Below are 27,782 nucleotides of genomic sequence, written 5' to 3' on the forward strand. Positions count from 1 at the left end.
CCACAGGTGTAGGCATCCCATGAGTCGGCAAATGGCCGCCTTCCATGCTTCTCATCGAAAATGAAATCGTATATTGGCACTGTGTCGGGGATTTCCGGCAAGTTGGGGACCCAAGCTGGTGGGAAGAAAACCATGGCGCTGGAAAGAAGTTGGTTTGATAGCGACGCGTGTTATCTAGACCTCGGTACTGTCTGGAGAGGATCATGCGGGGCCTTGGAGTTGATCAGGGCTTTGGAGAAATAAATAGAGTGCTGGATTTGTCCCAATGTACCCAGCGTGCTTTGTTCCTACCCCCTCGGAGTAAAGCATCCCGGATTGAGGTCGGCTTTAATGGGACCATACGTTCACAGAGCATGACTTGTGCGACTTCAGCGGGATACGTTCATCGTGCCTTCGAAAATCGGGGAACATGTCTGGATCTTTTGATAAGGGAGTTAGGGGTTCGGAGCAAGAACGAAGCGGGTTGTCTCTCCATTCATCTTCGGTGTGGGCTGACAAGGACGAAAATGACATACAGAGATCCGGCCCGGCAGCTGAGACTAGCTTGCGTAGGAATAAGTCAAGTTCTAGCGGCCAAGGTTCGGTCGCCGAATTCAAGCTGCAAAAGCCGCGTCCCACTCTATCGCTTTGGCAGAACGAAGAATGCGGGCATTCTGCTTGAGAACAGTCCCACCACGCCGCTATTGAAAATTTATTGCTGGATCTAACATCTAGAGGTCCATTCATCTCTATAGAAATGCACCCTCAATACGCAGCTAGGACGTGCAAAAATGGTGGACTCGTGCAGGGAGTAAGATGTATCATCTTCGTCGAGCATGTAGCATGCAGTAGACGACTTTGGGAGAAAGCCAACCCTGGCAAGCATTCAGCACACAGCGGGGAGTGGCTCCCGGATCAAGCTCATAGCCTCTGCCACAGTTGCACCGGTGACTGGGCAATGCCCCGTTCTTGACCGAAGATGCTCCCAGCATTCCCGGGACCAAGGACGCCATTCATATGACGGACCCTCGTCCCACGGAAAGTCGAAAAGCCTTCGGCCCTTGGAGGTCTATAATTGCAGCATCGTGTCATGATTCAGCTGCACGTAGCCAGAGAATGGGTTCTTCATTGCTTTGACAGCTGAGAGATCTGCCTTCCTTTCGCCTTCCTTTCACCTTCCTTTCACCTTGCTTCTCCCTCAGCTCTTCTCCTGTTCCCCGACCCTGACCTAGACCAACATCAATTCAACAATTCTGTTCTTGAATCTCTACTCGGAGCAACATGAACGGCCTTGCAGAGCCCCGTAAGCAACCTGTGGCGACCATGGAAAAAGAAATCCTCCCCAAGGACACTGTGTTGATCGCCGGAGGCGGGCCGGTCGGGCTGACCCTTGCCACCGTGCTTGCACACTACGGCGTGAGAAGTGTTATTCTGGAGAGAAACCCGGAAACTACACGGTAGAGCTTTAGCTTGCAGAAATCCCAGTGACCATTTTTCACGCTGACCTCTTTAGATGGCCGAAAATGGACCTCACAAACATTCGATCCATGGAACTTTTCCGAAAGCTTGGTCTCGCAGACGAACTTCGTAAACTCGGTACGGATACACTAACGCGCATCCCGATGAGCCAAGCGCCCTAACATACATAGGCGTTGCATCTCATCTACCTTATCGAGTGCTCGTCTCAACCAGTTTATGGAGTCCTAAGCCACTAGCCGCTTGGGAGCATGCGGGTGTGGACGACTGGCGAGTCAAGATCGCGGCAAACAATGATGGCACTATGCCGCTGGAACCATGGCAGAGACTATCTCAAGCGCTGTTTGAAAAATGGCTGAAGAACATTTGCGACAACAACCCCTTAATCGATGTTAGATTTGGCTGGAAGCTTACAGAACTATCGAAGGTCGACGATAGAGTGATTGTTGCCGCGTCCGATGCCAGTGATGTGCAACGCCAGATTAGCTCAACATACCTTATTGGCTGTGACGGAGGCTCTAGCCGAGTACGACGTTCTCTGAAGATACCTCTTGATGGTGGTCCCATGTGAGTGATTGACTCTATTGTAAGGCAGTCAACTCTGCTTACAAGACTGTACAGGCCCATATATGGACTTCTCATTCATTTCAAATCTCGTGATCTAACTCGTCTTCACAAACATGGACGCTTTTGGCACATGTTCTTCTTAAGTGAGCAAGGCTTAGGCTCAGCGGCTATCTCTCAGAACGAAAAGGACATCTTCACGACTCACTTGTTTATGCCCGTAGGTACAGACTGTGAAGGAATCACGTCCGAGGATGCAGTGTATCGTTCTCTCGGAGGCATTTACGATCCATATCCTATAAAGATCGATGAGGTTCTTGTCCGATCCACGTATAGGCCGAACATCGCCCTTGCGCGCCGGTATAGCGGAGCGGACGGACACATCTTTCTTGCGGGCGACGCTGCTCACCAGAATATCCCGACTGGAGGCTATGGTATGACACCACTTGACCTTTTTACAATACCTTGGCTGATCTTTCCAGGCATGAACATGGGTATCGCGGATGCCTTCGAGCTTGGGTGGAAATTGGCGGCCGTGATCAACGGGCACTCGGCATCCTCAATCCTTCAAACATACGAGCAAGAACGCAGGTCCACCGCTCTTGTGAGTATCGAACGATCCGGAGTACATATGAGCGTTCATATGGAGGCCATCAAAATGATGAATGGGAAGGTCAATGATGTCGATGCCCCAACCGAAAGAGGCGAGCAGCTTCGCAGCAAACTACGTGACTACTATTCCAAGAATGACGGTGAGAATACTGATTATGGTATTGAGATGGGTTACCGCTATAAGTCGAACATTATTATACCGGATGGTAGCACAGAATCACCTTGGACTCCATCTCGATACATTGCAACTACATTCCCCGGTGCTAGAGCTCCCCATGTCTTCCTCCGTGACGGAACCTCGATCATCGACCTTTTTGGGAAATTTTACACCTTGGTCGAATTTAGAGACGGCCAAGAACGAGGCACGCATCTTCTCGTCGAAGCGGCATGGAAGCACCATGTGCCCCTCAAGCTCCTGACTCTGCAAGAAGAGCCTCAGGCTCATAAAATCTATGAGAGGCACCTGGTACTGGTACGACCAGATGGTCATGTAGCTTGGAGAAGCAACCTGGTCAAAGATGAGGGCGAGGCCATGGATGTCTTCGCTATTGTCTCAGGAGTAAAGATCCCAGCTCACCAGGAGCAGGAGCAGGAGCAGGAGCAGGAGCAGCTGTATCTCGCTTTTGGGGCCTCTGAAAGACCAGAGGACGGCGCCTTCACATTTACATCCACAGTGACGTCCATGGCTCAAACGACCAACTTTCAGATGGAAAACATGGGAGAATTTCAGGCTTGAAAACCGTCCGGCATGAGCTGGGTTTTCCCAATAGTAGATTAAGATCTGACTAGCCCACCCAACAGAGAATGCGTTGTGCCTATCTCAGGTGGAGAATCTAGGTTGCTTAAGGGAAGATTCTGCATGGTCTAGGCAAAGCGCGAAGCCATCAGCACTCTAGCCTGTCATGCAAAGATGTAATCTGGGAAACATGCTTTGCGGGGTAATGGCAGTCCATTATCACGGAATCTCCCTCTGAGGGTGTATGTATATGTGCAGGACGGAGTCATGATTGTGAAGATAGTAATAACGAATTGATGAAGAAAATCTCGAGCCCGAGCATAATCCCATATCCTTAACACGGCCACGTTAGACGGTAGGGATGGTCTGCTTCCAGTTCCAATGGACTCCTTTTGTGGTGGCTCTGTAAGGATGTACTGATCATGGTGACATAGCCTGGCACGAGCGGGGAGGGCTCGTTGGTAGAGGTGTATTGCTAGACTATATGGCATTGCAGACTTCCACGGGATCCACTATGCTCCATTCGAGAGCCACGCATAATTACAGTCCGAGATCTCGAGGCAGTTGCTCGTTATCAAAGGACGGTATTCCGATCTGCAGACATCCTAATGATACGTACAGGCTCTAGCGATGCAAAGGCACGGGTCAGTGAGGAGGAACAGGCACGCGTGATACACTAGCATCATGTATGCGGGATTGCTGGAAGAGAAGAAACGGCGTGTGGGACCATCCCTTTGCTACCATGGCAGGGGATAACCTTGTCTTCAACGAATTCCAGTCGCGCTCGGAAGGTCGAAATCTAGGTGAGTCTAGGATGCTTACATTCTACACCTCAAGTTGAGCGTGGAAGTTTCGGATAATGTCACTGCTCCACGGGCTTTCTATCCATAACCATATGGATTAAGTCAATCCATATGGACATTTCCATATTCCATAATCCATATCCATACAAGAATGTTGTATTCCATAAGTATGGAAATACTTCGGAACAACGTTATCCCGATCGGACTTGGCAGGGGGTTCGTCCAAGACGAGCTTCTACGCGGAGAGGATGGCTACTCCCGATGCCTGTAAGGTGAACTCTGAACCGACACTGCTATGATGCCCTTTCCACCACCCGTGGACGACGATGAGGCGTCTAGCGCTCGCGAATCATCCGTTCCCTCGGCTATAGAGCTCGCTTCCTCCACCTCCACTCTTCCCAACACAACCTTCAGCAGCCATGGAAATCGGAAGCGCAAGACGACTGCCAACACCTGGGCTCATGCACGCGATCCCACCGGCTCAGAGCCTGCCCGCTGTGCAAGGAAGGATGAAAAGATTTACTATTGTAAGTATTGCGTGGATCCACCATATTCGACCACGGTATCGACGACTTTCCGTTACCACCTACTCAATACTCACGGTAATGAACTTGACCCCCATGAACATCCCGTCAAAAGCAGCGGGACAGCCTGATCCAGGATGCATTTGCGAAGGCGGGTGCGCTCCATACCACGAAGCAGTCTGTCAAAGAGGAAGTGATCCTACGAGCTGCTGTCAATCAGAAAGCCGCTCTCGAGGCTCTCGTCCAGCTGGTGACGGTTCGCAATCTCTCCTACAACTGTAGCTCTTGGCCGGAACTTCACGCTCTCATTTCCGCGATCAATCCTGCGGCTAAGGATCTGGTCACCCTATCGCATGGCTCGATACAAAAGCTCATCTGCAACTCATATCGCGTGCACAAAGACATCTTACGAAGGAAGTTGCAATCTTCGGTGTCCAAGGTGCACTTGTCCGCCGACGTATGGTCGGCCCCAAACCACAAGGCCTTCCTTGGCATCTGTGTCAAATTCATCGATTCCGATTCCAAGGAGACCCTCCAAGCCTTACTCGCTCTACCAGAGCTTCCCGGGGTGGAGGGTCCCGGAAGTCACGGTGGAGCTGAACAGTGGAAGCTTCTGCGACATGTCCTGGAAGATTATGACATCTGGCACAAGATTGGGTTCTACACCGGTGACAACCACGGCTCCAACGACAAATTGTGTCGCTTCCTTGCCGAACATCTGCGGAGTAAAGGTGTTGATTGGGTTGCGAGGCAGCAACGGATTCGATGTCATGGGCATGTCATCAATTTGGCCGTGCAAGCTTTCCTTTCCATGGACACCAAGGAGGCCGTCGAAGCCAGTCTGGACCAAATCGAACAAGGTGACGAAGTGGCAGTGGGGAGTGACTTTATGGACGGCTTTAAGGCACATCAGGCGCTCGGTTGGCGTCGACTTGGACCTCTGGGGAAAGTGCATAATACCGCCATCCATATGCGAGAGAACGATTATCAATGGAATGTGTTTAAGCAGCATGCTGGTCGAGCCCTGGCCCTGGGCAATGATACGCGCTGGAACTCGTGGTATATTCTGCTTGACATTGTCCTGACCCTCCAAGATCATGTGGAGTGGTACCAAAAACGATATTTTGAGAGCTTGCAAGAAAATTACTTGACTCCCCAGGACTGGCAGGTCCTCAGAGAAACCCGTTCATTCCTTCAGCCATTCTGGAGAATTACGCAACTGACCGAAGGTCGGGATAGTACACTCGATCAAGCGCTGTTCACCATGGATGTTCTTCACAAGCACTACACTCAAGCCTTCACCAAATACAGGGACAACCATCCCCTTCGTAGCTGCATTGCGACCTCGTAGGCCATCTTCGACAAGTATTATCAGCTCACGGATGAGAGTGCGGCTTACGGAGCGGCAATGATCCTTCATCCGTCGCGACGGTTAGCGCATATTAAGAAGAACTGGCCAAGGGCGTGGCACAAGCCAGTCACTGACGGGGTCAGGAATTATTGGGAGGATCACTACCAAGGGATGCCGATTGCTACGACGACCCCTCGACTCGGTGGCGATTCACACCCTCCCGATGAGCATGACCTGCTCGCACAGGAGCTCGACGTGGCCAGCCCGGCCATGAACGAGCTCGACGAATATAAATGCTTCATCGGCCAGACGCCGATCGCGATCGACTGTTCTCCACTGACCTGGTGGCTCCGAGAGGAACAATCACAACAATATCCACGGCTTTCCAAGATGGCCATCAACGTTCTTTCCATCCCCGCCATGTCGGCGGAACCGGAGCGGGTTTTCTCGGATGCGCGGCGAACAATATCGTGGGACAGATGTCAACTCGGAAGTCGTACAATTGAGAGGGGTGAGTGTATGAAAAGTTGGATCAAAAGCGGGATCACGCAAGGAACGCCAATTGAAGTGGTGGAGGAGTTCCGGGAATACGGCGATAACACAACGACCTAGCATGAGAAAACCTTGTCTGACGTCATTTTCGGTATTCCATACGGAAAATCTTCCATATGGACTATGGAGTATGGATAGGAAGCCTGTATACAGTGAACGTTCTTGACAAAGGCATACGGTGAGAAGGGTGGCTGGCTTCAAACGGCACGCCGACTTGTACAGAAACTTTGGGATGAGGAATACCGTGACCTTCCAGCCCTGTGGGAGATTGCAAGTAGTAATCTTCCCGCTGCGGTAAGGGCGCGAGAGCTTAATCCGTTTGACTCGTTCCAAGGTGAGCTCATGTCATTTACAAACTATAACGAAGAACTCGTTGCAGATGAGTTCAAGAGGTGGCTCTCCACCAAACAAGATGTGTACACCAAGCATGACAACCCACTCGGCTATTGGTCTGCTAAGCAATTTGAGTACCCTCGTGTAGCTAGAATGGCTGTTGACGTCCTGTCGATTCCTGCTATGGCTGCTGAGTCTTTTCCTCTGCAGGCAGTATGGTCTCTCCCAAGCGAGCTCGGCTAGATGCTAGAACAATTGCCGTTACACAGACTGTAAGATCATGGTTGCGGGCAGGGCTGCTAGAAGGATACAACGGCCTGCTCAAGGAGGCGAGCGACGATATGGCTGAGATCTTGGCGTAGTGGCTAGTGCGATAGGCTTGGTAGTAAATAGACAATATCTATCCAGCGATCCGAATAGGTCAGATCAATCTAGATCAGATCAGATCATGATGCTAGCAGATCAGATCAGATTAATACTTTTGACATAGATTTAGATCAGATTAAAGACCATCAATATCTATTCAATCTATAGATATAAGCCTAGCTAAGTCAGAACATTTAGCGCGTTATCATTAGTGATTAGGGGACGCGTCAAGACACATTTATTACTTTAAGCCTCCAAGTTTTTGTGCCGCAGTCATTAACCTTAAATGCTTATCTAAAATTATCTATGAATCTGATATTATAGCTAGTTACTCCTAGCTCTTAGGAGACATTAACACTATCTTCGCATGCTAAACTCTTTTATCATTAGTTAATCTTAATTGCCAAGTAAGTTAAGGCATTTAATCTCCCTAAGTAAAAGCTTATAGTTAATAATCTCCCGCGTATTTTAATTCAGGGAAAGAAATATATCCTTAAGAAGTGGGTGTATTAACTAGCTAATGCGAGGCACTACTCTTAGGTTAGTAACCATAGGCTGTACCTAGTCAAAATGAGAGAGAATTAACGGAGTAATATATTCTGAAGTTATTCTGAGTGCGATCGAAAAGGACGCCGCTAACTATATAATATAGAGATAACTAGTAATGCAGAACGCTATCTCTTAGCTAAACATGGTATTAAGTAACCTAGTCTAGAGATATTAACATTACCCTTATGTAATGTGATAGCAATGCAGGTTCTAGGTACTAAGGGGCGAAAGCTTAATAATGTGCTAATAATAATAGACACGAACATTCTTTTTAAATGGACACTTATGTAATGAGTAGTGAACACTAATATCCCTTTAAATAGAGTTAAGGCCTATAGCTTTTAACGCTTAATTAAGGTTTACTCATTAGGCTTAAATAATATTCTTAATATGGTGCTCACTAATAACACTCTATAGATATAAATTATACATAAATATAGGCAGAATAAGGAAGACATTAAGGATTATTTATATTCTTATGCATAAAGTAATATATATCTCTCCTTTAACATATAAACCTTAGAAGATAATAATATATCACTTATAGCTATAATTACCCATTATCTTAATAAAGATTTTAATAATTAAACTATACTAATTACTCTGCGCTATCTTTTTAGTCTATACTTTAGAGTAAACATAGTAAAAACTCTTCTTAATGTGATTAATAAGTTTAATATTTAAGATTATTTAGGCTACTTTATAATAAATAACACTAAATCTAATAATACTTACCTAAAATGCGTGATATAAAAGGTCTACTCTAATCCCACTAATAATATAATTAGTGAACACTAATTATAATACTAAAGTTATATCTTAAATCTTATAGCCTAATCATTTTTATTTGGCTATGACGCCAATACTTTAGAGCTAGAGAATGTAACTAATGTTACCTTAGATTAGGAGCATAAACACCTAAGTACCTAGTAAAAGAGGGGCCCAGTTAGGAAACTCCAGAATATCATGACATTCATTAGGGCCTTACTATAGTATAGGGAGCTATTTAAGAGTATCTCTCTCGCCGCCATTAAAGACATTAAATATAAACTAATTTCGCTAGAATTAAAAATCCTAGGCGTTATTTATAACAATATAATAAGGTAAAACTCTACGTATATAAATGATTTAGTGAGCACTTAGGAAGAGATAGAAGATTAATGCTTTTATGTAGATTCTTAACGTAAGGAAGGGCGAGATAGGCTTATCATAAGAAGACTAACTTAGCTAAGAAAACTAGTTAGTACTAAAAAAGTCAGCCGAGATTCTAAAGCTAATATATAACTATACTATTTACTTTTAGAGTTAGGCATAATAAGAACATCATAGAGCGATCTAGAAAGTATTACTATTTATAGAGATAATCCTATAGTATCTTAAAGACCTTAAGGATAAATACATAACATTAGGTCTATTAAATATATTGAATACACTATTTTCTCGCGAGAACACAGATATAAATTCTTTAGCTAAAGAGTCTATGGCTAGTGCTTAACCATAGTTAGAGGTCACCATTACTTAGAACTCATAATAGGTGGCGCAACACTAGCTAGTGAGATACATTCTACTCTCTTAGCATTATAGACTATATTATAGCTCTTTAGTTAATGTTCTATAGTCACCCTTTATCTTATCACCATTATTAAATACCTAAGAAACTAGTAATGACATTTTTATCAGTGCTAGCAGATATTATCTTTGCATTAACATTAATAATGTATAGTCTAAACTAAAGAAGTACTATAACTAGACAGATTAATTACGTGCCTACTTCGGATTAGTGCGAATGTATTTAGCTCTAAATAAAGTATGGTTTACCTAACATTAAAAGGATAATAATTAGCTTAAGTAACTAGATATAGCTAAATATAGCCTACAGAAACACTATAATAAGCATTATTATTAACCTAATAATATGGCCTTACTAATAGAGCTAACTTAACTAGATAGCGCTCTATATAAGCCTAATAATTAGAATGACTTTCTAGCTTCTATATCTTTACGTGCCTAGTTATCTATAGTAAATAAGTATAACCGTTTTAAATCTCTAAATCCTATCTAGGATACTTTCTAGAAGCCTCTAAAATGGTGGCGCAACCATGTTAATGAATATCTCATAATGTTATAAATAGCCTTAAACTTCTTTTCCGTACCTATAATATCTACTAAATACGAAAGGGTATTTAGTCTTACTAAGATAATTCTCTTAACATAATGACAGAGTATAATGGCCTTCACCCTTAAATATCTGGTCTATCTGAGATTCTGGTGAAAGAACGGGCCTCTTAATAACCTAGAGAGAGTCTAATATCTCAAAGTTTAGCTAGCGTATAAATATACTTAATGGTGTTAACTTCTCTGGTGAGAGTACTCTTAAGAATTACCTAAGCCTTAGCAGATCTATAGATATCTGCAGATAGATTAGATTAGATCAGATGATGCGCTACTGACTAAAGATCAGATCAGATTAGAGGGATAATCTGATCTGATCTGACCTATTCGGAGCGCTAGTATAGAGCGAGCTAATATACTAGAAGCGAAGTGATCATAACCAAAACGTATGGGTATGATCGTGAACGAAGTTAACTACATGGTAAAGCTATGAAATGACTGTGTATATATATTTCGCTGTGATCAGTGCGTCTCAGTGTGTCTCGGCGTTTCTCAGTGTGAATCGCCCTGATTCCCACTGATCCAACTGGTCGTGGTCACGTGATACCTTGTTAGTTATCCCAGGTCGAGCGAGCGACCTGCCATCCGTGATCGCGGCCTACACGCAGACCGACTTGTAACAGCGAGGTAGAATTACTCTAACCCCAACCCTAGCTTGAGACATACCCCTAAATTTGATACGCTAGTGCCGAATTAGGGATGCCTTTGGAGCTCCAACCGCTGCAGATCTAATCCATTGTAAGCCTGTATCCAGTCCAAAGCAGGCTAAACCGAATCCAATTCCAATCTAAATCTAGTTCGATCTAAGAAGAGCACTGCTGAAGATACAAGTATAAATATCTACTTGCAAGAATCCCGAGCTGGTTTTACGAAGCTGTCAAATAACTACATCAGATATCTATATACCCGAGGTCCTCTATCAATTCATTCAAGGATGTTACCCTATCAATGTTTGGATCTGAGGGTCGTTCCAGTCGTAAACAAACCCAGAAAGTGCTCGTGATGCCTTGGCAACCGCATAAGCAAATCCTTTGGCTGCAACCTTGGGAGGAATCAGTTCGTGGCCTGCGGATATGTTCTTAAAAGCAGCCGCGTCTTCCTGTGACCATCCTTCATCTTCAGGGTACCACCGTTAGCAATTCTGAGCTCCGTGCCAAGAAGGTCGTAGACTCACATGTACCGTCCATCACCCCACGAAGCATCGGAGTATCGCAGAGTCCGGGCCTCAGGCCAATGGCGATCAATGAAGGCTCTTCGAGGTGAAGCTGTTGTACCTCGAACGCCACAGCTGTTTTCGACATGCTGTAAAATCCCCAACCTGGAAATACGGCTCTACCGGCATCAGATGTCGTGAAGACGACCTTTCCCTCTGTTTGCCGGAGATGAGGGATAGCGTATTTGAACTGCTCATCCATGTACATATATGAGCGCACGCTGGTATAGTTTGCTCGCAGATGCCGAGTTCATGCATTTTGAGGATGTTTACCTACCGTGTATAGATGCGACAACACGTTGACCTGGAAAGCCTTCGTCCATTTTGCCGGGTCAGAGTCGTAAAGACGGTCCATCGGCCCCATGGTTCCAGCATTCAAACATAGTCCCGTCAGTCGGCCGAATCGACTAACTGCTTGGCTGACCGATTTGGCAGACGTCTCTTCCTATTTGATTGTAAGCCCCGACGTCTGATACTAGCTTCGTGACTGCTTACGGCGCTTATATCCCCTAATATCACCTCTAAGCGATCAGGGTTGGCTTCGGCCATGGCATCCAACCCGCCTCTGACGATATCGACGGCAACTACTCGGCCTTTGAGTTCCTCTAATAGATATCGGACGATTTCCAAGCCAATTCCACCAGCAGCGCCGGTGACGATCACGACTGGATCCATATGAGGTTCGAACTCGGGCTTCAACTAAAAAGTGACGACTTGGATAACTCTTTAGGATCCTTGAGATCAACAAGGGAGAGTGTTTAAGAACTTATATTCACTGATACAAGATCGCTTGGGGTTTGAAGTCTGGAGATGCGGTATCAGCTCGGATGTGGGGTATTAGACATGCAGGCGCTTCAGTCCGAGTGCTCGGCGCCTTCCGGAGCCCGGAACCACGGGCTCCGGTATACTGGGCTCTTGGGTTGTCCATTAGGCCCACGTTCTACGCTCCGGATGGAATACTCTAACTAGTGGGACACAGTAGGAAAATGAAATAAAGGAGTTGCGTCCCTTCCCATGTTGCTATGCCGCCAAGTGGACCAATACTATATGATTTCTAACAGCTATAAGCTTGACTATGATAGTTATTATATATACTTATTGAGTATTCGATAAAGTGTGGTTCATCTGAGGGCTCCAAATGAAACGGTTCGACCACTGAACTCATAGGCATCAGTGGCCGCGACGCGCTTGAAATATCAGGGAGATGATGTCATGCAACACGTAGGAATAGGCAATGTCTGGGGGCCAAATAGGATGTATTGACGAGTCTGACCTCGAGGACTAGGAGGTCGTCTTCTATCTATTATATAGGTGTAATGAGCGTAAGTTGACCCTCCTGTTGAAGGAGAATTTCGTCGTTAACTCGTTGCATCGGGATCCACCGCCGCAGCGTCGGTTGCCGCCGCGGTTCATCGGTCGTCGGCGAGGTCCAAACCCTCGGATGAGGTCGTTGGTATAGACGTAAATTCATGGTGTTAGTAAAATAAGGAACGTCGGGGCGTGGCGCCGACTGAGGGGTGTAAGCCTAGTAAACTTTGCATATTGTAAAGACGTCGCCTGCGGAGTATCCCGCAACTCAGCCTGTTCAACATATGTGATCCCGTCCATTTTGGCGCTGTTGTGTTCTGCCAAGAAACGCGACTGGAACTGCAAAAATTCTGCGGGTAAACAGACCAAAATCGATCAAGGGTTCCTCGGAGTTTTTCCGTCCTGGGCGGTGACCCACTGATTAACCCAGTAGGGCCATGATGCTCCAAAATGGGGTATTATTCAGCAGATTATCAACGGAGTCAACATCGTGTACACACAGGTGAAGGCATATGAATTGGTGTTGATGTGTATCAACATTGAAAGTGCTACGTGATGTGTATGTTGACGAAATATTGATCAACATCGTGTACACGAATGTTGATAATGTGGAATTGTTGAACGGCCGAGTTACGGAATACTCCGTCAAACAGGTCTTTACAAACGCCTCCCGCAACCCTCGTCTTTTTACTAGCCTCTGTCACTCTTTTCATCTCACTCTATGAGTCACTCATTTATCTATATCATGATCTATCCGAAAGAAGGCCTTGTCTGAGACAATTGCCTCAAATATCTCAGCCTAGGCAAGGAAGAACGGCTTGCGGGATATTATGCAAGGTCGAGAAAAGCCTCAATCGGATGGATCTTTTACGCTCCTTTTGCCTATATAATAGATAGGAGCCGACCTCCTAGTTATCGAGGTCAGACTCGACAGTTCATCCTATCTAGCCCTCAACTAGTGCCTATTCCTGCACCCTGTTTAACATGAATTGATCGGAAGCTTGACTTCTGGCACTATTGGAGCTAGAAGATACTTCGTATATTCGTCCTGGTCGAGGCCAGTGGACCGAGTTCTTGATCTGGTTGGCAGATTCTGACGCTTGGGTAGGAACTATAATCGCAGTAGACATTTATTTTTTTAGTCCAGAAATCCAGCATCTGCTTTCGACAATCTGCTCGCCATTCCTCGGGCCAGTTGTTGTCGATATAATCCCACTTCCACTGTGGAGACAATACCAGGTGTCACGGACAGACGCCACGAGTAATGGCACCCGGTGCCTAGCGCGCTGCCAAGACACTCAGGGGCTTCGCAGATTTCACGCAAGCTCCTTAGCAGGAGGACACCTTCTCTCCTTATGCTTCGAGTCTCTGTACCTAGAGCACCCCTAGATAGGAAGACCTACTATATTCATTGTGTTATCACTCTGCCTACTCCTATAGGCATTCCTAACACCAGGGCTGCAATATAGACTGGCGATCTCTCTGTTAAGCTGTAGTATTTGTTGAAATGAGAGGCTGGATATTGCATTCCCAGCCCCCAGGATCCCTAGATCGCTTGTATATAGAGGCGCTCTTCACCTCGAGAGAGCGGGAGGGATAATCAACCTTTTAACATGGAGGCCATACTCGTTGGTAGAGGAAGAGGAATATGATAGGTGAGGCATTTTTACTAACGTAATCCACACCCGAGTTGCCAATACAAGCGAGTTGCTCACCTCACCCAATTTGACCCTACCACACATAATTTTGAACTATGCCTCCACCACATTGTCGTCCTAGGCGCTCAGATGAAGCCAAGGTCATTCTAGCCATGTCAGCTATCGATAGCCAGCAGCAACTATCAAACCTCGCCGCCGCGGCGAGCTATAACGTCTGCCCGAACACGCTGCACAATCGACGCCTTGGGAAGCCTGCACGGCCGAATTGTGTCCCCAATTCGAAGATACTCACTGAGCTGGAAGAGAGAGCGATTATTGAGCATGCTATCGACGTCGATAGCCGCGGATTCCAGCTTAATTATGACCTGTTACGTGGTGTTGCTGATAAGTTACTCACCGATCGAGGGTGCCGACGCGTCGGTATTAACTGACCTACAAACTTCGTTAAGCGCGTTCCAGAACTTAAATCACGCGTCAATTGACGGTATGACTATCAGAGAGCCTTAAACGAAGATCCTCGAGTCATTTAGGACTGGTTTCGACTTGTGAAGAACATAAAGACTAAGTATGGTAACTATCGTCAACGAAGATATCTATAACTTCGATGAAGCAGGCTTTCAAATGAGTGTGATAGGCTCTCATATGGTTATTATAGGCTCAGAGAGACGTCAGGCGCCCAAATCTTTATAGCTAGGTAATACTGAGTGAGTTACTACTATTGTCGCCGCGAACGCGCAGAGCTGGTTAATTTCACTGTTTATCATCTTTAAAGGAGCTCAGCAATATGATACCTGGCACGCAGCAATTGCAGATAGGCCTAGCTGGGTTCTATCAGTCAGTGAAAGGGGCTGGACGTCTCACGATCACGGCTTACTTTGACTGAAGCACTTTGACAGCTGTACAAAAGACCATAAGGTCGGCTCCCGGCGACTACTCATAATGAACGGCCATTTAAGTCATGACACCATTGAATTCCGTGACTATTGCAGTGATCATAACATAATTACTCTCTGTATGCCTTCTCACTTGTCACATCTACTATAGCCGCTTAATGTAGGTTGCTTTAGCCCGCTCAAGCGAGCTTATAGCACAGAGATCGAAGGACTCGTACGCTCTCAGGTCAATCATATCACGAAGGAGGACTTTCTACCTGCCTTCAAGGCGGCCTATGATAAGGCTATCACCAAGGAAAACATCGTTGGTAGCTTCAGAGGTGCAGGACTCGTTCCCCATGACGAAAGCGCTGTCCTATCGAAGCTTGATATTCGTATTCGCACCCCTACGCCTTTATCTCCCGATCTGCCTCAATGGGACCCAAAAACGCCGCGCACTTGCGCTGAAGTAGCTGCTCAGTCGCAGCACGTAAAGGAACGTATTCAGCGACACCAAGATAGCTCACCTACCTCGATATTGGGTAGCCTCGCAAGCCTTGAGAAGGGCGTCACATTGATCGCGCACGGAGCCTCAATGATGCAACTCGAAATCGAGCGATTACGATCAGCTAATAAGGTGCTATCGAAGCGTAAGGCGCGCAAAAGGAAGGTCCTCAAAGGCGCTACCACGATATCAGCAGCTCGAGGCTTGGAAATAGGTAGCCAGCTCGCTATCTCACGAAATGCGACTGCCAAAAGTGGCTCCGAGCCTCGACGGCGACGATGTGGGCGCTGTCGCCAGCCAGGCCATCGAATTGAGACCTGTAAAGAGCCTCCAATAGATGCGGTAGGCCCTGCAGAGTAGATATCGCCTGTTACACTAAGAAAATATTGTGTATATATCGATATAGTGTGATTCAAAACTTCAAGTAGGTTGGGCGTGGGCAACTCGCTTGTATTGGCAACTCGGGTGTGGATTACGTTAGGGAATAAACAATGTGGAGCCAAGGGGAGGTGTTGGGCCGTCCATGCTACCCCCTTGTACCTTTTTATAGTGCGATCCAATCCGTGGCTGTGCGCAAAGCTACACACCCACATACTGAAGGCTTAGTACAGATCAACACATCTTCAATTCATGGTTTACACGGAGTAGAAATCTCCACTCCCTATCGCCCTGAAATTGTCTCTAGCTTTACACCTTGGTAGTAGTCTATGATGCAGTACCATAACTCTCAAGCTTGCCGACTATTGATTGGTAAAGGACGCCGGAAAAGAGCTGTGGCTCGCTAGCTAACATTACACAAAATTGCTTCGGTACAGTCGCAACCGCATAGGATCCTTTAAGCCATCAAGCCACCATCGATCACTAACGTCTGCCCCGTCACGAAGTTAGCTTCGTCGCTGAGTAGATAGGCGACACCTTCGCCGATCTCAATTGGTTGACCGAGTCGACCAATCGGCACTGCAGTTTCCAATCCTGCTTGCGTACCACCCATGTCTACTGTCATTTTCTGCTGGGACGGCGTCGAGACGATACCTGCTCGTAAAATCTAATTAGTCACCACAAACGAGGGCGAATGTTCCAAGGATAAATCGAGCGTACCTGGAGCAATGCTGTTGACACGAATACCCTTTGAAGCCCATGTCGCTGCCCACGTCTTCGTCAAGCCAATGACGGCATGTTTGGAACCACTATAGGCTGGATTGCCTGGGTAAGACCTAAGTCCTGCTCCACTTGCGGTCGTCACAATGGAACCACCCGACTTTTGTTCCTCAAACTGGAAGAAGGCCTCGGTCACTGTGTTCCAAACGCCCTTGACGTTGACATCAAACACGTGTTGGAACAGGTCGTCGGCGGTGGCCCCACTGCCGCCTTCCCAAATACATATTCCTGCATTGGCAGAAATTCCGTCGAGACGGCCAAATTTCTGCACTGTCTGTTTAATCCAGTTGTGGACTTCGGCTCGAGACCGTACATCCACCTTGGTGAAGGTGAGTTGCTTGTCTAGATAGCTGGCCAGTTCCGCAGGTACTTCCTGCACGTCAGCCACAGCCACGTGGGCTTTGTACGAGAGCAAAGCCTTCACAATCCCCAAGCCGATGCCAGAGGATCCGCCAGTAATGGCAATGGTCTTTCCTGCTAGGCTTTTGGTCATTGTATTGTTTACTTGGTCGCCTGCGTAACGAGTTTCTCAATAATCAAACGGGTCGACGACGTTCTTTAAGTCGAAACAATCTGCAAAGAAGAAAAAACCATCTGTGTAGTTTTCACATTTTCGCCAAGATTTTGAGAGCGCTCCCGGAAGGATCTTCGGAATTCACGTCCGGAGTGCCGAGGTCCGAAGCGTGTCCCACTTGGATGCTGGGCTGATAGCTGCGGTAGTGAGCCGACGTGGCAATCTAGGGTTGTGGGGTGTACCTCGAACGGACTCCTGGGTTGCTTTCTGCTCCCGAGGTATGAGACGCACAAAACGGCACTCGTGCTTATCACATGAGTGAAGTCTGCTTTCAATACGCTGCTGGAACACGGAGAGTACCGCGATGGAACACCAAAAGTTTACACTGTGCGCTACATTCTTCCAGGTGTCCCAGATCTGAATGTTTGCCAGGGCTGTGGTGACTGGAGCAGACACACTTAAGGCGCAAAGTTCTGTCGTATTCTCACCAGGACATTTATGTGCCATCTATGAATTACGAAAATACAGCATGTCGAGATCAGCATGACAGGCCGCGTGAATTCATCCTTTGTCCCTCCTTTGTCCTCCATTTTGGTCTATCTATATAGAGCCGTGTTAGTGCCTTACTGTTTGTGTCTCTTCTTGACGTCTGGATGGTTCTGGAGTACCGCCACTACTTTCTGCATCCCGCCTAGATCGCCGGCTTTGTTGGCATCATCCAAGCTGCGAACATTCGTTGTGGCATTCGCAAACTCTCTACGAATGACATCGGCATGTTGCTGGCTGCGGACCGAGACGTCTGCGGCGAACGGATAGGGTTTGCCGAGTGTGCCTCCTAAAAAAGTCGTTAGTACCGCAGCAGGGAAAACCCATCTCTAGCAAATGACGTACCTGCATAGGCTTCCGTATCGATGGAGATGAGCTTTCCTTCTGCATCCTTAGCTTGTGCAACATTGAAACCCCACAACATCCTTGCAGTAAGCAAAAACATGGCACTTTCGGCAAAAGACAAGCCTGAGCAGATACGTCGACCAGCACCGTAGGCAAAGTGATCTCGCTCCTCTGGATTTTTAGCGTTGGCATATTCGAGAGCGCTGAGCTTGTGATTGATGTACCGCATGGGCTCGAATGTTTGTGGATCAGGAAAACGACGTTCGTCCTGGTGAATGGAGTAGGCACAGCCAATGACGGCTGTTCCTTCGGGGATCAAGTAGCCCTCATAATAGTCGTCCTTTATCGGAGCATGATACACGCCTAGCATCGTGTCAGTAAATTAGGAAGCGGAGACATCTTTCGTGGACGCGCATTTACATACCAGCATTGGAAAACGGCCTCCATCTGTATGATTCCTTGATCAATGCTCTCAAATAGGGCAGATTCTGCTCGTCTTCAAGGACCGGTAGTCGATTAGGTCCAACGACGCGATCGAGCTCCTCGTGTGCCTTTTTTAGAACCTCGGGGAAGAGTGCCAGTCCCATGGTGGTGTAATTTAGGGTTGCAGCGGTGGTTCCAGAACCTGCAAGCATAAGAGACAACGTGATCATTGCAGCTTCATCTTCGGTCCAGCCTTCTGAAGGGTACGTCTTGATGATGTTGGTTGCGAAACATTGCACTTCCTTGCCTCGCTCGACATTCGCTTTTGCTGGATCCCACCAAGCTCTGGCTATTGTATCGAGAACTTCCCTTTCGCGCTTATAGATGCGTCTCCATGGCGCCAGGTGATCAGGGATTCTCCGCAAGACCGGATAACGATCGTCGATATACTTGGCTGGGTACAAGTTTTCTTCCAGCCAAGCACTCATCAGAATCAGCCCCTTGACCGATGGATCGGCGAGATTGTCCATCCGCAAACTGTGACATGGTCAGCTTCATTCATCAGTAGCCGGCGTTTGCCTTGCTTACCCGTAGACGGCACTAGTCAATAAGCTGATGCCAAAACGCTCGGCATGGACAAAGAAGTGAGAAGGACTCTCGACCATATCGTTAAGGTACTGTTTGGACTCGTATTCGAAAAACGGGACGAACGTCTTGACCGCTGACTGACCCGCCATGGTATTGAACAGCTTCCGTTGCTTTCGCCATGCCTTTGTGTTTGTTAGTGGCTACTGAATTGACCTAGCTGGTGTTTTTGGGAGTCTAGCTCACGTCGGTATACCCAGCACTGACAATCAATACTCCTCGGAAAATATGTTCGTGGAAAGCGAACCACCTTGGTCGACCACTGTAAATATTGCCCCGCTGTCCAGTATTAGTCGATGGCAAACCACTCGTGGTCTTTCCCACAATACCTTGTCAAAGAGCTCTTTGATGGCCTGCGGGGAGTTCAACACAATCTGCAAATTGGCACCATGCCAAACCGAAAACACGTCCCCGTATTTCTTGGAAAGCTCCTTGAACCAGAGGTGAGGTTTCTCCTTGGGGTACCCTGGCGTACCAGTGATAGGGTTGCCTGGAGGGCCTGGGGGCTGTTCACCAGTTCAATGATCACAATCACTCTGGAAGATATAGCCATTGCTTACAATCTTACGCAAATATGCATAGTAGCCAATGCGGAAATAGACCTGTAGCAACCACCCCAGCAGGTAAATAGCGATTAAGCCCGTGGAAGCAGCAAGCCCCAGCGAGGCCTTCTGAAGAACAGAGCCAGCAGGGATGACAGAGATAAGACCCATGATCGATTTTTGACTCATCAAAAGAACGGCGGAAGGCAAGGTGTGGCAGAGCCAAAACATTCTTGTATATCTAGCCTGTCCTGTCCATTTTATATAGGTTTACCAGCAAGCATAGAACCTGCTTACTCTGTCCGTAATTCTGCGTCTTCTCCTTCTCCTTCCCCGGAAAGTTGTACCCTCTTCCCGACGCTGTAACCGTCGAAGAGCTAATGCGGGCAGCCCCGGTCAGTTCGGGGCGAGGTTGTTTTCATTGGCCTCTGCGTCGACAATAATGCCGAGGTCCTGGTCAAGCGCAGACAATGTGACTGCCCCGTTTTGAGACTGTACTGGCTATAATTTGCAGACTGCCAGACGGGTGCCTATACCCACGCGCTAGTGTCCGAACCAATGCCCTGCGTCTGAAAAACATGTCGAGAGCTTCCATAAAATTATGCAGAACGACAACATAGTCTGTGCATGTCTCGGCACAGCATGAGGCAACACTCCGAGGAATTAATTCTAGGGCCGAAACATTCCGACGCTGACTTTTACTGCCCGGCGACAATGCCTCCGAGCTTAAGAATTTGAGTTAAGACCAGGTTCGAATCATGCGCTCCACATCTCTACTAAAGTTTACCACAGGGTTTGCATACGCGGCCGTGGAGAACTGGGCCACGGCATAGAGCTGCGGAGACTAGCCTCTGGGGCATGTTCCACTTGTTGCAGCTACATTGGAGATCATGATTCGCCCCCAGGCTTGTTCTTCTTCTCCCTGGACGAAAACGCTCAACCTCAGATCTCGCTCTTGAAGACGAAGATGCGTCCTGGTGATGCCTCGCCCTCCACTTCAACTCGTGACTCTCACCTATCAACCATGGCCGCCGATAGACCCGTTCCAAAATGTATCCGTGCGTGTGAGTATTGTCGCTTGAAGAAGATCAAGTGTAAGCAACAGATTCAAAAGTTGACGACGAATGCTGATGTCGCAGGTAATGGCAAGCAACCGTGCAGAAATTGCGAGGTCAGTTTTGCCCGTCGTTCCACCCACAACGACTCAAGATCTAATTTCATTGAAGCTGCACGACGAGGAATGCTACATTGTGCCCACCATACGTAAAGGAACTCGCGAAAAACAACGCATCCTTCAAGAGCGACTAGCCAAAGCAGAGGCAATGCTGGCCGCCGCAGGTGTCAACCTTGACACTCAAATCATCAGCATCGACTTGTTTCCCGCCACCACTGACAATGCTTCTACCATCCAAAACTTGAATGCACCTGGCGCACCAATGGTCGCGAACCTACCCGGCGGCTCGCCCAGAATGCAGTCTGTCAACACCGGACTAGATAAGGTGTCTGAGCAGGCTTTTACTAGCACCTTTTCCCTCGAATTCGCGTCGAGCGCCCAACCAGTCGAATCCGCTCAGACGATGCAAGGTGTGGAGTCTCACGGAATTGATCAAGAGCCCATGACTGTTGAACTCGAGAATCTGAACAACATGTCAGGCTACGTGGCCACGGTCGAATCATCTCTGCCATCAGATGCCTATCCAACCCGTCACGAGGACGATCTAGCAGAGAGGCAAAAGGGTCGAGCTTCGACGTCGCCGGATACTGTACGTCCTGCCTTCTAGTACGTTGGACAACTTCCAAAACTGACGTAAATGATTGCGAAGGATATTCAGGAGGATGCGCTGGAGCATCATGGTAAATTATTGTCCCAAGATGCTAGGACACGAGTCGAATTTTGCTGACGCTCAACAAGGTGAGGCATCGTACCTGTCTATTTGCTCGCAGGCTGGCATGAACTGGGCTTCTAATGGCCTAGGATTGACTGGCTTTGCCTCAAGCGCTGCTTCTCTAAACTCTCTCGTCTCAAGAAGACTCAAATTACAAAGTAAATTGTCTAACGCCAGGACACCCGAGCCAGATGTCTCGACAGCGTGGAAATATACAGATGGTAAGGCTTCAGCTCTAAAGTACTCTTCCGGTCACCATTAATCCCGTCATAGCGTTTTTCGAAGAAAGCCTGGAAGCACCCCTCCAGCCTCTCCGACGTGAAGTCTTCGGAACATATTTGCGAGCATTTTTACGAACAACTCCAACTCATCACGAGGATCCGGCCTTGTATGCGCTACGACATGTCGTCTACGCGTTTGGAGCGCGAATTGCACACTCTCGCAGACCATCTGCGAATGCTTGGATAGAAGCGCAGCGTATTTCCTGGAAATATTTTGAAAATGCTCTCGCAGTACATACACAACTTGTATACTGTCGTTCGCAACTACAGGCCGTGGAAAGTCTCCTCCTGATGGTGAGAACCGGGATAGGTACCCTCCATATAAACACACTGACTTGTCTAAATCAGGCCTTGTTCACAGAAGGTCTCGGAAACCCCAAGCTGGAATATATGCTCATCAGCAATGCCGCCCGACTGGCACAGTCCAAAGGCCTGCATTTAGATATTTCTGGGTCTAGTGGACCACGGGACGACAAAGAGCTAGAATATCGAAGTGTCCTCTTCTGGTCGATATATTGTTACGAGAAACATAATTCATCTTGTTCAGACCGGGCGTCTGTATGTGTGACATTTAAATTTCAAGATCCAAAAAGCTGACCTACTAAAGGCCATTGACGACGATGACATCAGCTGTCCTTATCCGTCCAAGCCGCTGCACGGGTCAACAACCAACCTCGAGATCTTCCTGCAAAATATTGAGTTGGCTCGGATCAAGTCGACTATATCGAAGCAACTGCTTGGTGTGAGCGCCCGGCGTCAATTTCAAGCCACGCGTTTGGAATCAATCCAACAACTTGCTAAGCGCCTGCATGAATGGCGAAGCCAGCTTCCGACGAAACTTCACTTTGAGCCAGCTTATGACCCGAATGGATCTGCTGAAAAGGTGCGGACGGAGTATACGTTGTACTACCACCTCGCCTACCATGCATCGCTCATCACCATCTACGGTGCCGCAGGTAAACCCTGGATCAAGAACAACTCAAATATCGGGCCCGAGCGGGACCAGGTGGCTAGAGCTACGCCGGAGGATAGCAAGAATCCAGTTGCAGAGTCGTCGAGAGAAATCATTCGCGCCATGCGGCACATCCAGATAGACTCTGCAGCTCCAACTTGGTAAAATCCAGAACAGAAGGTCGCCTTGCTTATCAGTACCCAGACACGCTAACATTGACTGCAGGTTGACAGTCTTCTACCCAATTCTGGGCATGATCCATCTTTTTATCCACATCGTGTGCTATCCGAATCTGCCCACGGTGCCATCTGACATCCAGCTCGTCGAAATGGCTGCCGGCTACTTTGGCCACCTGGACTATTCAACGGAGTCCTCTTTTTCCCTTGGCTTTATTCGAGATCTCGCTCACTGGGCGCGAGTGCGTACGACAGACGGCATTACTGAAAAGTCACAGGTAGCCAGGCCTGCAACACATCCAGTGTCACCAATGATAAGTGCAATGGGTTTTCTTCCTGGGGTTGTGGACGATTTCTTTTCCAGACAAGTGCGTTAATCGAATCTTTCATGCTGCGTCTTTGATGCTGACCTGTTATATTAGAGCTGGATGTCAGACCCATCCAACATCATATCGGATGATTGGAGAACTTTCACCCCTTCTTTCTCGCAGGCGCAATTCATGCCCTGGAATTATGACTCCAATACCATGTTTGAGCAGTGACTTGCGCACCAGCAATCTCTGCAGCACGTTCTACAACAGACTAGGTGAGGGCGAAGCAGGGTTTCATACTCTAGAGTATTGAGTAATACTCAATAACATAGCCGTCGCCTGACCTCGTCGTCGCTCCTTTTTTTTACATCATAGACTGTCCCAGCCGCCGATTAAGTGGCAGCTACGCAGCGGTCAACTATGAGTAGGATACCCCTACTAATAATCATGATATCTGTTCTGTATCTGTTCTACGTGTCGGACCCTTCCCAGCCCTCCTGTGTTCCTGTTTATCAATAAACACTCGTCTGCGCCGGTGTATAATTGGACCGTGGATGCGACCGAGGGGACTTGGTCCGCGGCATTTGTCCAATCCGCGTTCTGCTTGGCTGGATTACTGTCGCTGGGGGGCATTGCCGAGCGCCTGGCCGGCCTCAGTGCGATAGCCACTGGTTGGGTTTGCGCTGCATGAAGTGCAGATGTACTGTATGGGAAGTACGTGGAGTGTGCGAGGCTTGCTCGTTGATGTTTCTGTGTCACTGCTTGCTCTCGACTATCGAGACACCATCGGCAGCCGGACGCGTCGCCACGGCGTCTTTCGCGTAGATGGCGTGCCGCGATGTCAGTCTTTGGTCGACAGCGAGATCACCCACACCATGGCTAGATCCAAGCAGAATGATCACGTGCGACACCTCGGCCTGCTTAATGGCATTGCGCTGGTTCTCGGAATCCAGATTGGATCAGGGCTTTTCTCATCTCCATCACTAGTGGTTCGCAACACTGGATCTGAGCAAGTCGCCCTCCTGGTCTGGATCGCGGCAGGTTTGCTCGCGTGGACATGTGCCAGTGTCTACATCGAACTTGGGATTCGTCTCCCGTACAATGGCGGGCCTCAAGAATATCTGTCTCATTGCTTCAGCGACACTTTTGATTGCGTTGCTTCATGGGCTACGATTTTCATAATCAAACCGTGTTCAGCTGCGATGCTGTCTCTAGTCATTGCCGAGCACATATGCAACGCCATCCACTCGGCACAATCGGACTATCTTAAGTACCCTCTGGCCTTTATGCTGATCACATTCGTCGCGGCTATAAACTGTATCAGCAACCGAGCCAGTCATGCCACGACGAAGGCTGCCCTGACTTGTAAGATTTTGGGAATCAGCACCATTGTCCTGTCCGGTCTTGCGTACTTCTCATCTCAGGGTGGGCTTCCACAACCCAAATCCGGTCACGAGGCTTCACAAATGCCGAGGCATCTAGGAAATTATAGAGATGCTGTGCTGTCTGCAATGTGGGCTTACTCGGGGTGGGAAACAGTAAGCATAAATGAGCACGGTCGAGTAGACCCGCAAGAGCTGAATCAATACATAGTTGTCTTTCGTCGGTGGGGAGCTAAAAGACTCTTCCCGCAACACATCCCGGGTCATCAACAGTTCAATGACAGCAGTCCTCATTCTTTACTGCCTGGTCAATCTCGCGTATTTTTCAGTCTTGTCAATGACGGAGATTGTATCGTCCAACACCATCGCACTGGTAAGGCTGAAAATGGCTTCCTTTAGTCTTGCCAAGATGATTCTCTCGACACAACGACAGAGTATGACGGCCTCCACCCTCGAATATCTGGTCTGTCTGAGATTCTGGTGGAAGAACGGGCCTCTCAACAACCCAGAGAGAGTCTAACATCTCGAAGTTCAGCTAGCGTGTGAACATGCTCGATGGTGTTGACTCCTCTGGCGAGAGTACTCTTAAGAATTACCTAAGCCTTGGCAGATCTATAGATATCTGCAGATAGATCAGATCAGATCAGATGATGCGCTGCTGACTAAAGATCAGATCAGATCAGAGGGATGATCTGATCTGATCTGACCTATTCGGAGCGCTGCATCTATCTACATCTACATATAGTCTACATCTATCTATCTATATCGTGAAAGCTGACTAAGCATCTACATCTGTCTACCTGAGGCTCCCATAGATAGATATAGATAGATTCGCCAGCCTGACGCCATTGTCAACGCAAACGAGGCATTCAAGACTTTTCACGCCCATATCTAATGTTTCAATACTCGGCAAAACCGCATGTGTGCTCAGATCTCGAACATGTTCCATGAACAAGTGGTTTCCGTAGTCTTTCGCTTTGATGATAATTCGTGCAACGATGATGGCATGGGTAGCCCAAACACCCAGCGCTCCTATCCACATCTTAGTACTCGAGATTGTCGGTGAGTTGAGGACGAACTCGTCCGTTCCCTCTTCGAAGGTCGCAAGCGTTTCAACTCCCTGAAGATTGCTGCCATGGGCCATCTATGTCTGGGCGTATGGGCCTGTGATCTCAAACTGCTCTGCTAATGACACCCAGAACGCCTAGTGCTCGGGCTCATTTGAGCCTCCAGGGTTTTCATGAAAGCTATTTCAGCAATTAGCATTTTTCCGTTGTCCAGACATCAAAAATAAGAATTCTCGCTTCGGAATTGACCATGGCCAGGAAGGTGGTCTGCAATCATCCTGTGTGCTTTGAGGAAATGATCGCGGCTCCATCCTTTTCGAAACCATGTGTTAATCAGTCCTTTGGCCTGCTGTACCCTGAACACCCACAAGTCCCGTCGAGACAGAGAGTGGATGTTCACGCCATTGTTCAGCACAGGATTGCGTTGACTTCCTCCAAAATTTCAACCCGGGGCTGAAGTCTGTCTCTTACCCAGATGAACTGCGCAAGGGGACCAGTATCTGGTTTTTGGGGTTGGCTCATAATACCCTGCTTCTTAGAGTGAAATAGACTTGGTTAATGAAGTTCACAGTAAGGGTAGACACACAAGTCCAGTCTTTGCTCATGCCAAACTCAATTTAGTGTTGTCTCTGCGCCTCTGGAGATTCCATGACCCACGTATTCTAAGCGAGGCCCTCGGTTATCTGTGCAGACGAGGGCGATGAAGATGATCCCGACGCAGGTAATTGGTCCGATACGATGGAGGCGCATGACCCAGCATACCGACGGAATCGTTATCATGGAGAAAGTACCTTCAGGGTGGTAGTCAGGCTCGGTAGATTCGCTCCAGCTCAGGTTCCTGTGTCACAAGGTTCTGGTTCCATTGCGCACTCCCTAATCCTATTTGGAACTACAGAAGTTTACTCTAGACAAGCTCAGACTGCTTGCAACAGATCATATCACCGTGTTCTGGATAGAATTTGAAAATTGATATGGAACAGATTAAAAATAATGGTCATCGCCAGTCTCTTTTAGCAAGGTATCCAGCGGACTTTTCAAACAGGGTTAGGTGGAGGTTCTATGTAGGCCTCTCTGATAATGTTCACAGGAAGCTATAGCCCCGATACATAGTAATTCCACAGTCAAGGCTTCCACTTTCTACAAATGGTAGCCCCTATTTCTGTGTAAAGCCGCCGTCTGCCACAATCACAGCCCCAGTCACCATTGAGCTCCGGCCCCCGGACAACCACACCACGCAATCTGCGATTTCATGAGGCTGTCCAATCCTTCCTATCGGGACCTCACGCGCCACCTTTTCCTGCACAATCTTGCCGAGGAGTGGTTCTCCACCGTTCCCTCGTGACAGTGGTGTGTCAGTATAACCAGGACAGACCGCATTGACGCGGATACCGTCCTTTGCATAATCTTCGGACGCGGCTTTTGTGAAACCTATAACTGCGTGCTTCGACGCCACATATGCAGCGGACATAGGTGCCCCAACAACACCCAGAATCGAGGAGAGGTTGACAATTGATCCTCGTCGAATGGCATCTTTGTTCCTGGAAGAAATAATGTGCTCTTGGCTCAGCATGACCCTCAGGACCGCTCTGCTCATATAGAATGTGCCGTTCAGGTTGAGATCCAAGACTCGTGCCCAGTCCTTAGTCTCTGCGCGAGCAGTTCCTCCAACATGCTTCACAGTGGTACCTGCGCAGTTGACCAAGTAATCAATCCTGCCAAATACTCGGGCAATCTCATCCACAGCCTTTCCGACTTGGTCCTCGTTCGTTACGTCGAGCTGATAGGCGAGCACACGGCAATCTTTGTGTTCGAATTCGATCTCAGCTTTGACCGTGTCTAACGCTGTCATGCTGATGTCTAGTACAGCAACCCCAGCAGCACCCTCGCTTGCGAAAGTAATAGCGCATGACCTCCCGATGCCAGATCCTGCCCCGGTTACCAATGCAAACCCAGGCACGTCCATCTCGATGATTATTACTGA

General features: G+C 47.9%; 7 protein-coding genes across 7 annotated transcripts; 3 read left to right on the top strand and 4 right to left on the bottom strand.

Annotated features, from left to right (window-relative positions):
• Positions 1-1,260: 1,260 nt before the first annotated feature.
• Positions 1,261-3,367, top strand: PV06_04142 (uncharacterized protein; the record flags this gene model as incomplete). Its single annotated transcript, XM_016404998.1, has 5 exons — positions 1,261-1,436; positions 1,493-1,575; positions 1,629-2,022; positions 2,077-2,453; positions 2,502-3,367. 5 exons carry the CDS (start codon positions 1,261-1,263, stop codon positions 3,365-3,367), a joined length of 1,896 nt encoding a protein of 631 aa, XP_016266003.1.
• A 7,587-nt stretch (positions 3,368-10,954) lies between these two features.
• PV06_04143 (uncharacterized protein) lies at positions 10,955-11,594 on the bottom strand (the record flags this gene model as incomplete). Its single annotated transcript, XM_016404999.1, has 3 exons — positions 10,955-11,133; positions 11,192-11,420; positions 11,508-11,594. 3 exons carry the CDS (start codon positions 11,592-11,594, stop codon positions 10,955-10,957), a joined length of 495 nt encoding a protein of 164 aa, XP_016266004.1.
• A 26-nt stretch (positions 11,595-11,620) lies between these two features.
• PV06_04144 (uncharacterized protein) lies at positions 11,621-11,905 on the bottom strand (the record flags this gene model as incomplete). The annotated part of the gene is made up of 1 exon (XM_016405000.1): positions 11,621-11,905. The coding sequence occupies one exon, from the start codon at positions 11,903-11,905 to the stop codon at positions 11,621-11,623; it is 285 nt and encodes a 94-aa protein (XP_016266005.1).
• Positions 11,906-16,408: 4,503 nt separating this feature from the next.
• On the bottom strand, positions 16,409-17,224 carry PV06_04145 (uncharacterized protein; the record flags this gene model as incomplete). Its single annotated transcript, XM_016405001.1, has 2 exons — positions 16,409-16,605; positions 16,672-17,224. The coding sequence occupies 2 exons, from the start codon at positions 17,222-17,224 to the stop codon at positions 16,409-16,411; spliced, it is 750 nt and encodes a 249-aa protein (XP_016266006.1).
• A 3,546-nt stretch (positions 17,225-20,770) lies between these two features.
• On the top strand, positions 20,771-23,583 carry PV06_04146 (uncharacterized protein; the record flags this gene model as incomplete). Its single annotated transcript, XM_016405002.1, has 9 exons — positions 20,771-20,917; positions 20,973-21,509; positions 21,570-21,600; positions 21,659-21,853; positions 21,906-22,207; positions 22,262-22,471; positions 22,521-23,026; positions 23,091-23,409; positions 23,464-23,583. 9 exons carry the CDS (start codon positions 20,771-20,773, stop codon positions 23,581-23,583), a joined length of 2,367 nt encoding a protein of 788 aa, XP_016266007.1.
• A 644-nt stretch (positions 23,584-24,227) lies between these two features.
• PV06_04147 (uncharacterized protein) lies at positions 24,228-25,254 on the top strand (the record flags this gene model as incomplete). The annotated part of the gene is made up of 2 exons (XM_016405003.1): positions 24,228-24,890; positions 24,946-25,254. The coding sequence occupies 2 exons, from the start codon at positions 24,228-24,230 to the stop codon at positions 25,252-25,254; spliced, it is 972 nt and encodes a 323-aa protein (XP_016266008.1).
• A 1,700-nt stretch (positions 25,255-26,954) lies between these two features.
• On the bottom strand, positions 26,955-27,764 carry PV06_04148 (uncharacterized protein; the record flags this gene model as incomplete). The annotated part of the gene is made up of 1 exon (XM_016405004.1): positions 26,955-27,764. The coding sequence occupies one exon, from the start codon at positions 27,762-27,764 to the stop codon at positions 26,955-26,957; it is 810 nt and encodes a 269-aa protein (XP_016266009.1).
• Between the last annotated feature and the right edge of the window lie 18 nt (positions 27,765-27,782).

The sequence above is a fragment of the Exophiala oligosperma genome (assembly GCF_000835515.1).
Source record: "Exophiala oligosperma strain CBS 72588 unplaced genomic scaffold supercont1.3, whole genome shotgun sequence".
Taxonomy (NCBI): Eukaryota; Fungi; Ascomycota; class Eurotiomycetes; order Chaetothyriales; family Herpotrichiellaceae; genus Exophiala; species Exophiala oligosperma.